Source organism: Helicoverpa zea, chromosome 4 (assembly GCF_022581195.2).
Source record: "Helicoverpa zea isolate HzStark_Cry1AcR chromosome 4, ilHelZeax1.1, whole genome shotgun sequence".
NCBI lineage: Eukaryota > Metazoa > Arthropoda > Insecta > Lepidoptera > Noctuidae > Helicoverpa > Helicoverpa zea.
In genome coordinates, this window is record NC_061455.1 from 6,083,509 (window position 1) to 6,099,991 (window position 16,483).

General features: G+C 37.1%; 1 protein-coding gene across 20 annotated transcripts in view; it reads right to left on the reverse strand.

Annotated features, from left to right (window-relative positions):
* Nucleotides 1-16,164, reverse strand: part of LOC124629570 (disks large 1 tumor suppressor protein) — a 28,953-nt gene extending 12,789 nt beyond the window's left edge. For 2 of the 20 annotated variants that reach the window (XM_047163018.1, XM_047163015.1), the window contains exons 1-10: nt 15,935-16,164; nt 15,225-15,356; nt 7,564-7,694; nt 5,600-5,704; nt 4,921-4,965; nt 2,800-2,829; nt 1,936-2,172; nt 1,525-1,605; nt 620-868; nt 132-273 (exon numbers count right to left, since the gene is read on the reverse strand). In XM_047163018.1, the coding sequence (XP_047018974.1) occupies nt 132-273; nt 620-868; nt 1,525-1,605; nt 1,936-2,172; nt 2,800-2,829; nt 4,921-4,965; nt 5,600-5,704; nt 7,564-7,694; nt 15,225-15,356; nt 15,935-15,953 (1,171 nt within the window). In that variant the 5' untranslated portion in view covers nt 15,954-16,164. Of the gene's footprint in view, nt 1-131; nt 274-619; nt 869-1,524; nt 1,606-1,935; nt 2,173-2,799; nt 2,830-3,561; nt 3,778-4,143; nt 4,244-4,293; nt 4,647-4,920; nt 4,966-5,599; nt 5,705-7,563; nt 7,695-15,224; nt 15,357-15,934 lie in introns of those variants that run through there. The other 18 variants (XM_047163033.1, XM_047163020.1, XM_047163019.1 and 15 more) reach the window with 18 other exon arrangements.
* Between the last annotated feature and the right edge of the window lie 319 nt (nt 16,165-16,483).

Sequence of the window (16,483 nt, forward strand, 5' to 3'; positions counted from 1 at the left end):
CCTCGGTATTTATAGTCCAGGATTACAGAAGATGGATTTGTCCTTCTAGTTTCTAAATATGATGATAATGAATAGCTAAGCAGATGATGTTAGCAGTCATATGTTAAGGCTTACTTATAAGTGGAACTTACGCGTATTAGCTCGCGAGGTCCTCGGAGAAGGCTGTCCATGCCTCGGGCCGGGTACTAGCACCAGTAACACTCGCTCGCCCGTCGCTTTGAGCGCAGCCACGGCGTCTTCGTGTGTCACATTGTCAAGGTTCACATCTCCGTGCTGTAAACAATATTATCGTTAGAGTCAATAGACCGTGTTTTGTTTGCTGTTCTATGAATGTGTTATAAATTGAAGTGTGAGTGGCAATGATCTAGCTAGATTGAACCAAGTCACCCAATTGAGGGGTAAAAAACTACTAGGGACCTACTTGGCGTTCCTGTATAAAAGTAGTCAAACTCAATAAATGGGATATCTAAAAGTGAAAGCATTTATCTTGAACCAGAAGAATTCGCAAGATTAACGTGTCAGTCAAACTAACGTCTGTCGTCATAGATAAAAGATCTCTTTCAAGAACAGTTCTAATCGGATTTTGGTCTGAACGTCATTAGATAAAAGATAAACTTACCGAAGTATTCTTGACCATTAACAGTTTATCGCCGACTCTCAATCGGCCATCTCTATGAGCAGCACCACCAGCCATTATCTTGGTCACGTAAATACCATTGTCGCCCGGGATGTGTTGGTTTCCGAGACCCCCCGCTATACTGAACCCGAGACCAGAGCCACCCTTCACTAACTCGATCTCTACGGATTCCTCCGGCTTTGTAACATGTAAACTGTTTGAAGTATCTTCAGTCGCGCGACGTCGTATTTTCTGCAAAAAGTATAAATAATTTTTATAGTATCGAAACCTGGCGCGTTTACTGCCGTGAGTCATGTCTTCGCGGGACACAATGTTTATTGTAAAAGAGTCCTTGTACGAAGGTCGGTCGCTGGAGTTTCGAATAATCGAGTGCCCTCAATAGTTTGATTATGAATCAAAGTTGGCAGAAGCTTGTCGACAATCAAAGCAATGACGAAATTATTATGTCCGTGAAATGTGTCACCAGTGTACACATACGTTGATCCTCCTGATTGCATTTAATAGTAGCTCCTTCATGGCTCGCTTAATTGTTCAATAAGAGCCGCCGACGGAATGCGTCGATTTTCTGTAACATGGGGCGACACGCGCACTGTTTATTCTTGTGCGGCTAACGACACTTGTCACTAAATTCAAAACAATAACTAGAACTACTTTCCAACCAGAATTAACTTGAATTACACGCCACTTTCTGCACCAACTTAGAAATTAAATATCTTAGTAACAATTAATTTCTGTAGCTACCAGCCTGTGGTTATCCCTCAAATGGTATTAGATCGTATCATCAAATGACGTAAATGAGCCATTAAGCTTATAGCTTGAGTCACATATTTGCTTAATCTCGTAACAGCTGGTGTTTGACATGTAATAAAGTAAATAAACATACTCACCAGTCTCACAGTATTGCCAGCCTTTTTTAATGCATCAACTGCGTCAGCGTGCGTAACACTGTCAACACTCGTATCATTCACCTGTGGGCCGAAATGAAAACAACTTAAAAAGTAAACAAAATAGTGTTTTAAGTAGTACAAGGTTTCGCTTCGACTGGTCATTGAAATCGAGTGGCCATTACATGGAGTAGTATATAATTGGAGTGCTAATATGAGAGCGCTCATAAGTTGTTGTTATCATGGGAATGCATGTGGCACGCGTCATAGGAACCGCGCGGGTCAAAAATAATACAACAATATATCTCCAACTTGATAGTACTCCACATACCTTGTCTTAATAGTACTTCAAGGCCTCGTAGATATTTTACTCAAACACACAAATTAAACAAAAAAAACTTAAATTTTACATACCTGTAATATGGCATCATTGATCTGCAGCTGACTAGCAGCAGCCGCACCCCCCGGAATGAGTTTTGTGACATAGATGTGTGGGTCATCGGCCACGTGAGGGTTGTCTGACCCCCCCGCGATGCTGAAGCCAAGCCCGGCGCCTCCCGCCCGCGACAGCACCACCGTCATGTAGATGTACCCATCCTCACCTTGTGTGCGCTCCGTACCACCACCTTCTATGCCATTTACCTGTAACGGCTGTAAGTTTTGTTTAGTTGTTTATTGCGACTGGAAGATAGAAGAATAAACCCAGGTTTCTGAGCATCTTTGGTTCATCATTTGCCTGGCCCCAACTAAGTTGGGGTTGGTTTTAACTCTAACAAGATGCAGCTGAGTTCTAGTCTTTACTGATGTTTGCCAAGTACCTTTGATTAGCCTTAGGTAAAGGTGTTCAGACACCAGGCTTAAGTTAGTTTAATAAATGACAATATGTACTAAGCTTCTTATTAACAAAACCTTATTACAAATAAATGTACAGAATACGAATATGCTATCCCAGTAGGTCAACATTCCATTTGTTGATTACATGTGGTTGTATGCATAACTGGTAATGGATTGGTGGAGACTGCTTATGAATCACTAATGCAATAATACAATAAGACTGCAATGGATATCTTCATAAATAAATTACATTATTTTCTGTGTTTAGTGTAGTACCTTGAAAATTTTACCTAATTAATTAGAACTTTAGGTGACCCTATAATATTCTGATGAGAAATCTTTTCATGTTTTAAAATATTGACATTATTGTAAATTGAAACTGACAGAACCTAGTTGAAATAAAATTTAAAATGATCTTGTAATAAAGTATATTTAAAAAATTACCTGCTTCATTTCTGGTGATGTGACGTGAGCCTGAAAATAACAATATTAACTCAGTATGGGTATTTCCCTAAGAGTCCAAGTAAACTGTACCTATTTTTATATTTAACTATGGGGATATTTTTATTACAACCAAATTATTAATTGGTAAATATACATACATCATACATATAGTAATGAAATAGAATAATACATAATTTATTCATATTCTGACATGTCTGAGTATTTCAATTCTTTAATTTTAAGTTAGGATTAATTCTGACTGAATTATTTTATATACCAAAATATATAAACAAAGTATAAACAATAAAAATATCAATTTTCACAGGGTGATCTAACAATATGTGATTAAATTAGATCTCATATACATACACGACATATTTAAGTGATTAGTATTATGAATATTAATGATAGGGGGATCAAACCAACTGGTAAACATAATTCACACACATTATACAGGCAGTTTGTATGTACAGAGGCACTGCTAAATAAACAAAACTAATTAAAATGTAAATATGATGTTCAATGTCTTATAGGATAAGTAGATATATAGTTAATATAAGTAAGATACCTGTATTACATAATATTAGTGCAGAATAATAAGGTTTATTTCAATAAATACTTATATTAAAAATATCCTGCACATTATCATTCAATAGTCTAGAAGAATAAGCAATAACTTGTCATGTGACAATGGTGAAAATTCATTAATGTTTTCTCAATCTTTTGGTAGTTTATCAAATTGAAGTCATGTCACCTACTCACCGTATCAAGATTAAACAAGGAGGACACTTTCCGAAGGAATCCATTATGTGATTTTTTCTTCCGTCTTTCTGTCATTTTCAAGACCAAGTGTGCATAGCCCTCAGGGAATTTATTTTGATGTCCGTACTACACTATGTACACTGCATGCATTGTTAGTTACACACTTGTGTCCACTTTCAGCTTACTTGACGATGTTCAGCATGCACCATTCTCTACCTAGAACCCACAACTAACTTGCACCAAAACATATCAAAGGTATGTGACCTTTTGCAAGGTATGCGACCTCTTTTCATGTTGCAGGTAATCCCATTACATTTAAAGCTCTTTATCATGTTAGCTTGGTTTAAATTGCAGCAGACCTTATCTAATGAATGGTCGAAATTTAGCCGAGCCCTTTATTGATAGCGATTTTAGTAGATAAATGTATGTATGGCTGGGTAATTATTAGGCGTGTTACCAACTTGTGTTCGATGATAGGATGGTATGAATGTCAAAGCGATGAACCTTAATTAGAATGTCCGTGTTACATTATTAGTGTGCAATTTATGGACACTTGATAGTATCATAGTACTTATATTGTACCTATCAACCATGGGCAAGTAACAGCGAATTGTTACAAGCAAAACTAACTCCGAAGTCGCATTAGTCTCACCAAGAATTGAAATCGTTCCCAGAGTGTAAAGAAATTACTAAACGTTTAAAAATAGATTAGTGTTTATTAAATGGCCTTACTTGCAACGAATACGAAATCTCGGCAGTGTGAATGTCAAAATTTTGTGTGCAATATCATTTCACTGATTATCATTTAGAGCAGTATTCTTTCAGTCGATGTAGTGTTCGTACGTCATTGGCACAATTGTGAAATTTAACGGCACCAATCCACACAACCAAGAAACGTTAGCGCACATATCGCCGAAAACTTGTACTATATTTTAGGTTATAAATAGTACTACGAGACGCGAAACACCAACCATCCGCCATTACCGTCCACTTGTTGTACCTAGCTCTCCGTTCAGCCACTTTCGTAAACGTCACGTCATCAAAATAAAAAAAAATGGAATCATCGCATCGATCCACCGCCCGATCCACAACCGAAAGACTATAAACTGCAAACTATTTTCGAAAGATGGCGCTGTGCGCCGTTGGAAGTTCAGAAACAATTTATATTTGAAAAAGTCTTGTTGTCGAACGTTAAAATATAAAAAAGCCATCAAAGAATTTTCACCACTGTATTCATGCCTCTTCATATTTACAAACATAACAAATGAAGCATCATAAAAAGCCGCCAAAAATCTTTCAAAAAAATATTCGTTTATCCACGACTTCCCTGTTGATAATTGTCAGTATTAAATGATATACCTTCTTTTCCTCGGGTTCTCCAGTCTGTAACACGACAGAATACGCCTGAAACAAAAATGCCAACTTAAATATAGTTTTTTAGCTTTAGCCAAGATTTATTTTCCTTAAGCGGTAGTAAAAACTTAAAATAGCCTGTTTGCATTGCGTGCATTGATAGCCGTCGCTTATCGTTCCACTATCATTTATTTTACTTGTATTCAAGGAGCATTTTAGTTTTTTTAATGTAATAATGTCTATGACGTGACCCTGACTGGAAAGCCAGACGAAGCAGCTGCTTGCAGCTGCAAACAAAATTCGGGTTGAATTGAGCCCTTAACTTAAGGGGAATCCATTCATCCTCCCTAAAGAAAAAAAAATATCCTTGAATACGAACCTGCTACAGTCGCGCCATCTATGGGCAACATTGCCCATTGCATTGATCTGTGAGTTGGCACAGTATATCACATTTACGTTTTACGTGTACGGTAACAGCCTATCTTATCATAATAATTAAGTAATGTGGCATAACCGTCTCGAATTACTGATTTACTTGACCGATAGTCGAATTCTTTATGCGATATTGGGTCACCACTTTTTTAATGTTTTGAAACATACGTTTTTACGCCTTGGGAATCAAACTACTCATCGTTTTGTTGCATCGCGAATGAGAATTAATGGAGCGTAGTTAATGTTAACTCACCTTTGTCGAATCTGGCGTGGCATTTCGTGATTCAGATTTCCTATGATTCTCTTGGAGAAATGCATTGGATACACTTCGATAGTCGCCATCTTCTGTATGTGGGATCTGCAAAAGAAAATATATAATAGTAGAAATTAATTAATTTACTACGTTTTAAGGAGCTAACGTTAACAAGGTCGTTCTAGAAACCAGCATTGTTAGTGCAACATTATGCTGAACGACGACCCTGTCTCGTACGGATGTGACGTACCTACCTCACCAACACCATTCTTTCCATTGTTATATTCTAATTTTAAGGTTGAGTTTCTATTTGAGTATTTGTTACCTCGTCTGAGTATGAAAGGTATTTGCGTAGTTACTCTAAATATTTAGCAGGTTATTTTACAGGTTTAGTTAGTCTTAGGTGGGTATATTACCATGCAAAGTACCTACCTAGGTATCTACTAGTACAGCGGTTCCCGAATTCTTTTGGCTTCGGAACCCTTTTCGTTTCACCATTTTTCGGCGGAACCTTAGCTTAAGTAAGAAGTTAACTAAAGACGTAAAATATACTTAGGTACGGCTCGTGGCGCGTGGTAGCGCACCAAATGGTTATAATATGGTTAGAGACATATTCAGTATACTCAGGCGTAGCATGGCCACACTTGCCAGAAAATAATTTGGCCACCCTTGACTTTGTGTATTATGTGAATAGTTTTCAGTTTGAAGACTGACAAAGTAAACGCAAAAAGAAATAGATTGGGTTTGTACACGTGTGAGGCGAGCGAGCGCGATTTTTTTTAACTAAAAAAAGAAGTTCCAAGCACCCGCTAGCATTGAAAGACATTCAGTGGTAGCCGATGTCGCGAGCGAAGCGAGCGCGAATTTTTTTTAGTTTAATTACCTACACAAAATAAACAAAACCAAGCAAATCAAATTAATAAGCAGCTAGCGAAGAAAGCGCTATTGCTTTTCTATTGTTTTTTCTGAACCAGAGGAATAAAAAATAAACATCAAAGGAAACCTCGACGGAAGAGCGCGAATTTTTTTCTTTGCTGGATACTTGAGCAATTAAACGAACATGAAAGCATCAAACGCAACATAAATAGCATCAAACGAAATTTTCGGACTCGCGGAGGTGCAAAAATTGGAAATAATGTCACACTTTGATTCATGGTAAAAATAGCCACTGGAAATACTCATATGCCGTGTCATTTCACGTCCTGTCAAATGTATGAAAACGTATAATCCTGGCGATGAAATAAGCCCAAAAAATGCGGTGATTTTTGGCCGACTCGTTACCTACTTATGCCGATTGCCGAAGACCTGGAGGTATTAAGTTAACCTACAATTTGTAAAAAAACGGAATTAATTTATCTGCTGCCGTGGCCTTCCCCTGCGCTTGTCGCGAAAGTACGAGACTTACACTCCCGAGTGGTACCCACCTACATGGTGCCTAAATGGAATTTTGGAATGCAATATTTAAAACAATTTAATTGAAAATGAATAATAATTTAATATTGTTAAAAGTGAAACGATTTACCATATGGAAATCTTGAATTTTCCATGGAACCCCTGAGGGCCTGTCACGGAACCTCAGGGTTCCGCGGAACCCCATTTGGGAACCGCTGTACTAGTAGACAGTAACATAAAAATTGATTTCCAATACCCAGGGAAATATTTTTCTATAACTTTTAGCAATAAAATATTGTCTGTGTAAAGTAACAATTGCGAGGTAAGCCGCAATCGCAAAAAAGGAAAAAAACAGACACTGGGAAGTTTGCAACGAAACTGTAAATAACCTAGTTAAAATTGCTGAGACGTGTAATGATGGTTGCGCAAAACATACAATGAAACTATACCTTCTTATTTGTAAATCATTTGCACACCTTTGTTCAACGCGAAAAATACCTAATTCTGAACAAAAAGTCAATGATAAAAATTTTAACTAATATAATTAATTAATTGGGCAATTGGGTACCTACTTTCAATTTCCTTACCTCCCGTCGGACGTTATCAGCTTCCCATTTGTTCGCGATCCGTATCGTTTCCGCAGTCTTTTGTTGAACCGACTTGGTGTCATCGAGAAGTGTGAGCTCGTAGAACTCTTGAATATCTGTGACAGTGGAAATGTATTCAATTGAATGCCTCCTATCGATCTTCTCACGGCCTTGACATGTCATGTCATTAGCTGTTATTAATGCATTTAGGTAGTTTGTTTACATAGCCGACGTCTGATCGGACTGCAATGTTCTAAGACCGTTTAGGGAATACCCAAGTAACACAGATAGCATTATAACAAAGCAACCTTGAAGTGATATAGAGCTTAAGATCTATGTAAGATTTTATAAACGTTCACCAAACAGCCTGACGCTAAGTATAAGCACCTAAAAGCCATTATAATACATTACGCTGTATGACGGTTGGCTAATGGTATAAAAAAGTGCTTTTATAAATCTGTTAGTTTTAGTGCAGCACGACGCAACGTCGCTGTATGGCTTTTTGCATGGTTTTATACCTTTACTTCTATAATAACATTTTTAAGTAAGTAAATAAATGCTTAATGCTGTTGTGTAGCATAAACTTGAACCATATTAATGCACTGTTAATCCATTATACAGCCTTTGGCAGTTTTCAGAAGTTTTCGTTTCGTTATAGCATTTTTTCATAGTAAGTCAATGCCTAATGCTGCTGAATAGCATAAAGTTGAACCATTACAATGCTCCGTAAATCCTCTGTACAGCTTTTAGCTGTTTTCATTACCTTTGGCTGTTTGATAGCATTTTTGTATTTTAATTAAAAGCCTAATGCTACTGAACAGCATAAACTGAAATCATTGTAATGCTCGCATTTTTCAAATTCCACTGATTATTGTTGTAAAACCAATAGCTCTTTAATGACATTCATTTGTGTTATAATACTGCATTAAGCTGTACATATATTTACCTTTCTGTGTTTGTAAAGCCTTTTGATTTTATATAGCCGTATAAAGTTCCTAATATGTTCCATATTGTAATAATAAGTTCCTAATTGTCGCTTCAACGGTGAATTCGTTCAGATGGCCTTGACGAACAGAGTCAACTTGTACAAAAATAGGGTTAAAATAAAAAGGATATGTATGAGTTTTGTCTGTTTGTTTAAGGATCACTAAAATTGCGTTTTATAACGGAACAAATTCACAGTCGACGTTCAGTCTCCTGGCATTTATGTGAACACTTATAATATTACTTTACAGACGATGGCACAACAGTGGTTTATCAAAACTCTTCTCTTTGACCTTTGGCTTAATAATTATTCACATATAAGTGTTTGTGCTGCTAAGAGCATTAATAAGCTCATATAATGGTTCACCAAGCTGCTTTAGAATGACACCATTTTGTAAATATTCCATTACCAAAAAATATTATTATTTCGACTTATGTAAGAAAATAATGGACCTATTAATTAATTTAGTAGAAGTATTAGGTTAATTTAGTATTGTTAATTTATTACGTTAACTTAATAATGCAAAAATTTTGTTAAATTGCAGAAATATTTTTTATTTCTCACTTTTTTATATAACAAAACCATGACAAAACCTTTGTAAAATGAAGGCGCGTGAAAATTTTCAATAAAAACTATATAGACATTGACAGTAAACTAAATTTCGCAGTAATATTTGAAGACACCTAGATTAAACCAAAACAACAAACTCGCACTCAGTTTTTGTCACCACAGTCAATATCGCAGACAATTACTTAAATTATAATGTTTATTCTATTGTACCGTATGGCAATAAGGATGATTTTTCTGTAATGCAAGATTCGATTGATTTAAGTTTGATTATACAAGCTGTTGATTTGCATCCGTGCCATATTCAAGGAGGTAATTATGCTAATGATTCTCGACCCAAATCAATAAAAAAATTGGTACGTAATTTTTTTTCTTTAATTTTTTTTCGTAATTCCGTAAATGTCATCTAGCCGTATTTAAACTTGGCGCGTATGTTACTGGCCTTAAAACCGTGCTGCACCCTCACACAAATGCAAACACAAAGCATACGCAACGATCACTCATAAATTTCATTCATAAAATTGGATTACTTCTGAAATACCACGACATTACAATGACAAAAAAAGCAGTGCATATTAGTTATTTCCCATCTACTGTAATTCCAATCGATTATTTACGTATTGTATGTCCTCCTCCTGAACTATGGCACAAATGCAAATCAACACCTTGTATTTATTTGATTAATAATGCTAATATAATGCTTTTGTCATGCTATTAACACTTTTTTTACCATAATAATGCTAGTATAATGCTTTTGTAATGCCCTTAAAGCTCCCATTGCGAACATATTACGTGCCAAAAGCTGTTTAATTTGTGCCCAAATCAGCACTAGATTAGCACTATAATCGTTTATAAAACTAATATAGAATTAGATCATAATGCTTAAACGATAAATACATGCCGTTATTCGGCTATTATATGGCTTCACTGTGTTACTTGGGTAAGTACTGAAAGCATGAGCTCAAGGAAAGTGTACTGAAATAAATAGTCTGCAAAGGCTTATCTGAAAGAGTTAATCTGGAACAATTCCGTTCAATGGTGGTACCTACCTACACAACCTACTAGAAACTATCGCGTGAGTCGTGTCGTGCTAAGATCGATATCGAGCGTGCGGGCGGCGACCCCACGGTGTTTCAGGTAAAGAGTGGATGAACTTAGTGCATATTGTATTATGAAATTAACTAAGGGCACTATGATACCCGCCTACCAAAGCTTTGACCAGATTTCACAGTCTGGTTCACATTGTCTCTCGATACTTTGGTATAGCTTGTATTTATATCTCCTGTTCGTGAGTTACGACAGGTAGGCAGGTCTATCTATTATGCAACACACAAACTTTGTTTGGGTAAAGAATTCACAACAAGGCTCATGTAGATCTTCGTGACAGTGACAGCGCAATACGCGTTGTTTCACAGAAATAAGTAAGTTAACTGTTTCAGATAGGTACTTTGAATCAAGGACCTTGGCCCAACCTCTAAAAGCTGGAAACAGGCGTGAAAATGTGTAAAAAAACAAGAGTTTCCATGATACGATGCAATTGCCTGTACCTAATGTAGGTTCCTATATAGCTTAAGCTTATTGTAGGACGACATACATTATACAAGTAAGGCCTTGCTTGATTTTCACCCTGCCCTTAAGTTTGTAGATCAGCAAAGCAAGGCCTTGCTTGCATAAGATCACCGTGCCGTGCCGCACTGGCTAACTACATTTCTTACTCTTGCTTTTTGGAGGCTTGATCCAAATTATATTAATCCACTCCATACTTATGGAGTTATTTTTTCAATGTATTAAAACAGGAAATCGCAGTTAAGTAGGTACCTAAACTTCAAAGACATACTAAACTAAATAGATAAAAACGATCTCTCTACATTTAGCTGTTATGCGCATACAGGCGTACCTAATCAACGAACTTGGTGACGCAAACGCAGAGATTTATCAGGATCTTACTAAGATACCTACTTACTATTACCTACGTAGGTATAATGATTTCAACTGTATCCATTTGAATAGGTTAAGTACATTAACTTAAAATTCCTAGAACCGGCGTCGATCCCATAATAGACACAATATTGACTTGTGTGTAAATGGCTCGACGTAAAAAGGAATTACCTACGCGCAATGGGAAAGACAGCAAAACAGGCAGTAGGTAACAATAGGAAAAATATCTGAAAGTTTCATTTGGAATGGAAAAATATCTACCTACTATTAAAAAGTTTAACTTGAACGTGTACCTAGTTGAACGAGAGCACCCGATCAGGCGCTAATTGTTTCCGAATGCATCGAGCGCACACTGCAATTTTCAATAAAAATTGTTGAAAAGCTCAGCTAACATAGTTTAAAATTTCAATTAAAACATGTTGAAGAGCGAATTGTGTTGGCGAAGGCTCAGTTAAAGCCGGTGACCCGTATATAGGAGATGTAGGTCAAACAGACCACCGCACATATTGTGGAGTTTACGAACATACGGACGCATCCGTCTGGCGCTCTACGATATGGATTGATGGATTTTGTGTATTGTCAATCAAAGTTTCATAGAGAGACGGTTGGATACAGTCGACTGGATTGACGGCTTGATTACCCGGCAAACAGTTTTGTTCCGATAATGGATTGTAAAAGGAAAGTTTACAACTGCAAATTAGATTATTCATAGGTCATGAAAACAATAATAAATTCAAAGTGCAGTCAGCCTAATTAGGTACTTCGGTTCAATAACAATACAAGACCTAAGCAACCTAAGTATTTGCCCGATTGCGGTAGGGTCAATTTCCTTATGAAAATTGCTCTAAATGTGCAATAAATCTTCTTTAATTCCGTCTAGGTACTTTACTTAATATTTTGATAGACCTGTTAATCACTACTAAGCCTGTATTACGAAACTTAGCTACTTAGGATAATTTTTTTCATTGCAAAAAATCTACGCGTAGCGTAAAAAGTCTGTAGAATTGCAGTTCAAAATTATAATTTGACATTTAACAAAAACAACTTTTCAAATTATCAGCACATAATATTATAAGTAGGTACCCCAGTATAGATACCTATTCACAATAACCTTATCTTCTAAGGTCATTTAGTTTCTTTAGGTATAAAACTCATCAACAGAGGCTGGACCGTCCAGTTATCGGGTCCAATTAATAAACAAGAGGATTGAGACGAGATTATTCATATTATTTTCAACTGATAAATGCATTGCGTGCGTAAGCGACACATTTGATAAATAACAGAACTGTACGTAGGTACGCGATCACATTGATCATGTTTAATTAGTTTCTGTTCATTAGAAAAACGTGTCAGTCAGCAGTAGGTCAACATTATCTAGCCATCCAAATTTTAAACATAGAGAATTTTTATCGTGTTTACGTTTCCTAACCAGCACATGGCCCCATTAATGATATGTAATATTGGTTCCCGCCATTGTGCGCGATCCGCAATATCAGAGGAATCCCAGATGCATTCCCATCCGAGAACAAAAGCTGAAATGTCGCACGAGGCTGCCGTAATTACAACAGCACCCCTTTTTAACCAGAAACACTGCAAAGTATGATGGCGCTAGACAGAAAAAATAAATTACTAACCCTTGTAAAAGGTTAAGGTATGACATCCCTCCCAAATAAAATTACCATGTTTGAAATTCATACATATACCTAATAATTGCAAAAGATCATAGCACAATTTCACAAAAGATCGATAAAAAAAATAAACAATTTTATTAAAAAGAAAAATACAAGAATTTTCCACAGAAGTTGAATAAGTTCGCGTCTGTGACTGCGAGTGCAGTGAAGCCCATGTGTGTTCATTACACATGACGCATGCAGTCAGCTGCAATCAAGTACGCATGGGCTGCAGGGCAAGGTTAATCCAATGTAGATAACTATACATTTTGTTCAACTTGCTCTCGATACATTTTTAGTAGATCATCTACCAGAAGTTCTTTAAAACAATATTTTCCTTAAAATGACTTCAAAGGAACTTGATTGGATGGCTACCAGCGATTCAGTCTTTTTTCTACCTACTTTCCTAATTTCTCTGAGCTTGCCAAGAAACCTATACCACGTCCAAGCCTTTACGTAGACTACCAAAATAAGCCCTTGGGACTTCGTGTTGAATTAGGCCGTTTGAAGGCTCCCTCTCAGTTACCTATGTGTCTCTTAAAAGTAGGTCATCTATTCACATCTCTAAGATCCTAATAAATGCACTATGTACCTTTATACAGGCTAGTGTTTTATATTTGCTACAATAAAACGAGGTTTATCTTATGATTAAAGAAAATTGACTCGTTCATATTACCGAAGTAAGTACATAATTAGCCTATTACTTGAAGCTAAAAGAGGCAGAGGTAAGTGTATGCAGCCGTCAGATATAGCTATTGTGTGCCTGTAGATAGCCATATTAAATGGCTAGACAGGCAATTCAAGCAAGGCTTACGGGAATTAAACCAGTAATGTGAGTCAAACCTGTATTACAAAGTCAGGAAGGTAGCTAGTTGGTTATTCCGTTGCCTCAGGTTCGAATGGAAATTTATGCGTTACCGAAACATCGCTTATTAGATTTTATCGTGCAGCGTTTTGCGCAGACCTTCGTGCTGTTGATATCAGATACACCTAGTCGACTACTGTACTGTTCATTACAACCGGCTAAATATATCGCATCACAATAGCAGTGTCGTGGTCAAGGAAGATTCAAGAGCGCCAGTGACGCGATATGCGGTCACGCGCCTGTTCCGTATATTTATAGCGTAGTGAGCTGAATCGGTCCCTTCGACCACTGAACTTCAAAGTCGAACTGAAGTTCAAAGCTAACGGTTAATTTGAAAAGGTGTGCGCTTCTCTATTTTGGTTTGCTTTAGATTGATCATTAAAGGGGTGTGTGCTTCGTTGTAGACGCAGTTTTGTGAAATCTTCGTTGTTTTATGAGGTGAAAGCAGGTTTCTAATACTGTGACAATACACCACAAAGAATAGGGGGAGGAAAGAAAGTTAAAGATAGCTACCACCACCAACCACCTCTCGTGTGCTCTGACCCCATCGCAAGAGCGTTTATAGATAGGTTAAACTAAAAAGGTCCACAAGAAGTTACCCATTTTCTTCCACAGGATTAGATAAGTTATTTAGGTAAATTGTTAACGAGCCATTTCACAGCCTGAAAATTACGTAAAATAAGAACATGTTTTCTATTTATTTTTATCTAGGTAGGTACTGCAGCTATCTAGCTGTTATATGTTGTTAGTGACAGTTTGCGGTGACCTTATTGACTACAATACCTCTACCTTATCATCAATAGGTTCGATCATCTGTCCATTGTTTCCCTTTGAATGGAGATTTCCGACCTGAGAAATACAGAAAACCCAGCTTTTCTGCAAAGAGCTTAATAGAGTCCTATACTAACTACAAGTAGACTAACTATAAGTAGGAGTTTCATTTGAAAAACTTAATAGTGATTTACCTACACGAGCAAATGATTGGATTTTTGTACAGGTACCATCATTGATTGCAGACTTAAAAACGATTTCGCATAAGCATCTTTCAAATTTTTACAACCGTCTCGCATTGCTTCACGAATACGACGTACCTGTAAGTTATAGGTAACTCTACCTACATCAAGCGCCACCTAACAACATTATGAATGGAAACAATGTCATGAGTGTCGATACCATCCGATACAGACAGCACCTGTCTAGTTACAGAGATAAGTCAAACAAATGTAACGTTGTATGGAACGGGTTCTTACAATGAAATACTGACAAACGTACCTAAAAGGTAATAACACCCTAGTCTGACTCATAAATAAAGACGAAAACATATCCTACCTGCGCCGTAACTTCCTGTTCGAATCTCCCACGAAAATATCAATTGTTGAGGTAGGTAGCTATACATATGTGTACCTACATACGTAATAATGTAGGTCACTAGAGTTATTAAAACCTGTACCTACGTATCTACATAATTCACTTGAGACTGAGTATACTATTCGTACATACTAGGGTTAAGTGACGTAATGTGTAGCGGCCTTAATGCAGCCCTTATTAGGACTGCTCAGAGTTCCTTACCATGTGAAGATAGAAAATACACCATTGAGTAAGTATTAACTGTGTGACTCACCAAGTAGAGCTTGAAAAAGTCGTGATTTAAATATCCTAATGACTCTCTCGATGGCAAGGCGAAGTTGTCGGTCCTGCGGCTTTACCAATTTGCTGTGGTAGTCTTCCAGCAGTTCTAGTGCTCGGTGTGCCTCTGTGATACCAAGACAATAATACATCAACAAAAAGCCACATTGATTCTTCTTCGATAAAAATAGGCATAAACTGGGTCATGTTTACTTCGTGTTTTCAAAATTTATTAGACAAGCCATGATATAGCAGGCGAGGTTAAGACTACAATACAAGTGAATTCTAAAAAGCATAGGTAAATTAGGTTGGTTAGTAAATGTTAAGTAAGAAACAGCCACCTACACCGCATGACATGAGGTGTAGTAAGTATATGAGCATAGAGTATTATTTTGCTCGACCTACATTTTATTGAAACGAAGGGCACGTTTTCCAGATAGTTTAGCAATATTGTGAGTGATGTAGTAAGGGATTTGTAATTTTATAACAGGGAGGTTAAATACGAGGTAGATGTGTAGCATACTCGGTATGGAACGCAGAAGCGGGTGCCTCACAACCCTCATATTATCGATACGGATCAACAAAAGGGTGCTGCGTCGAGCGTTACCGACCCCTTGTGCAAATTAAATAATAAGTCAATGACAACACGCACAAAACACGATCACTATAGACAAGAAACGTCGATATTGGAATATCGAAATTCACCTTGCTTACGAACTGGCATCACGGCACCACCCCCTCACGATATTTTAGAAAACTAATACACTTGAGACAAAATAAAATGGAAATTATTTTTCACAGTGGCAAAGTGATGACACTGATCATTTTAAACATTTTTAATCACAACTAGGATGATTTTGGAACGGCACATATTGTCACACAACGAAAACATTTAGAAGATAAGGTACCTACGTAGCGAAGCGCGGTAGTGATGCCGCTTATAAGGGCCATCGAATACTGCGCCCGATGGGATTGGTCGATTTTCACAGTGACGTCAGGGGGTGGAAGCATAGACAATGGAAAACGTAGGCAGGGGTTGGAAAAGTTGTATGCGGGGATGCCAGATACAATTTTAGGCTCACAAAATGTAGAAATCATCAATTCAGAGGTGCCTCCTACTTACTGTCGCAACTCTTAGGTGATTATTTTTCAAAGGCGTATCAGTTCTGCATATTTTGGTACTCCAAACCAATTGTAATGAACACCGTACCGGTGACAATGTAATGTATAATATAAAAACTTGTCAATTGGAGC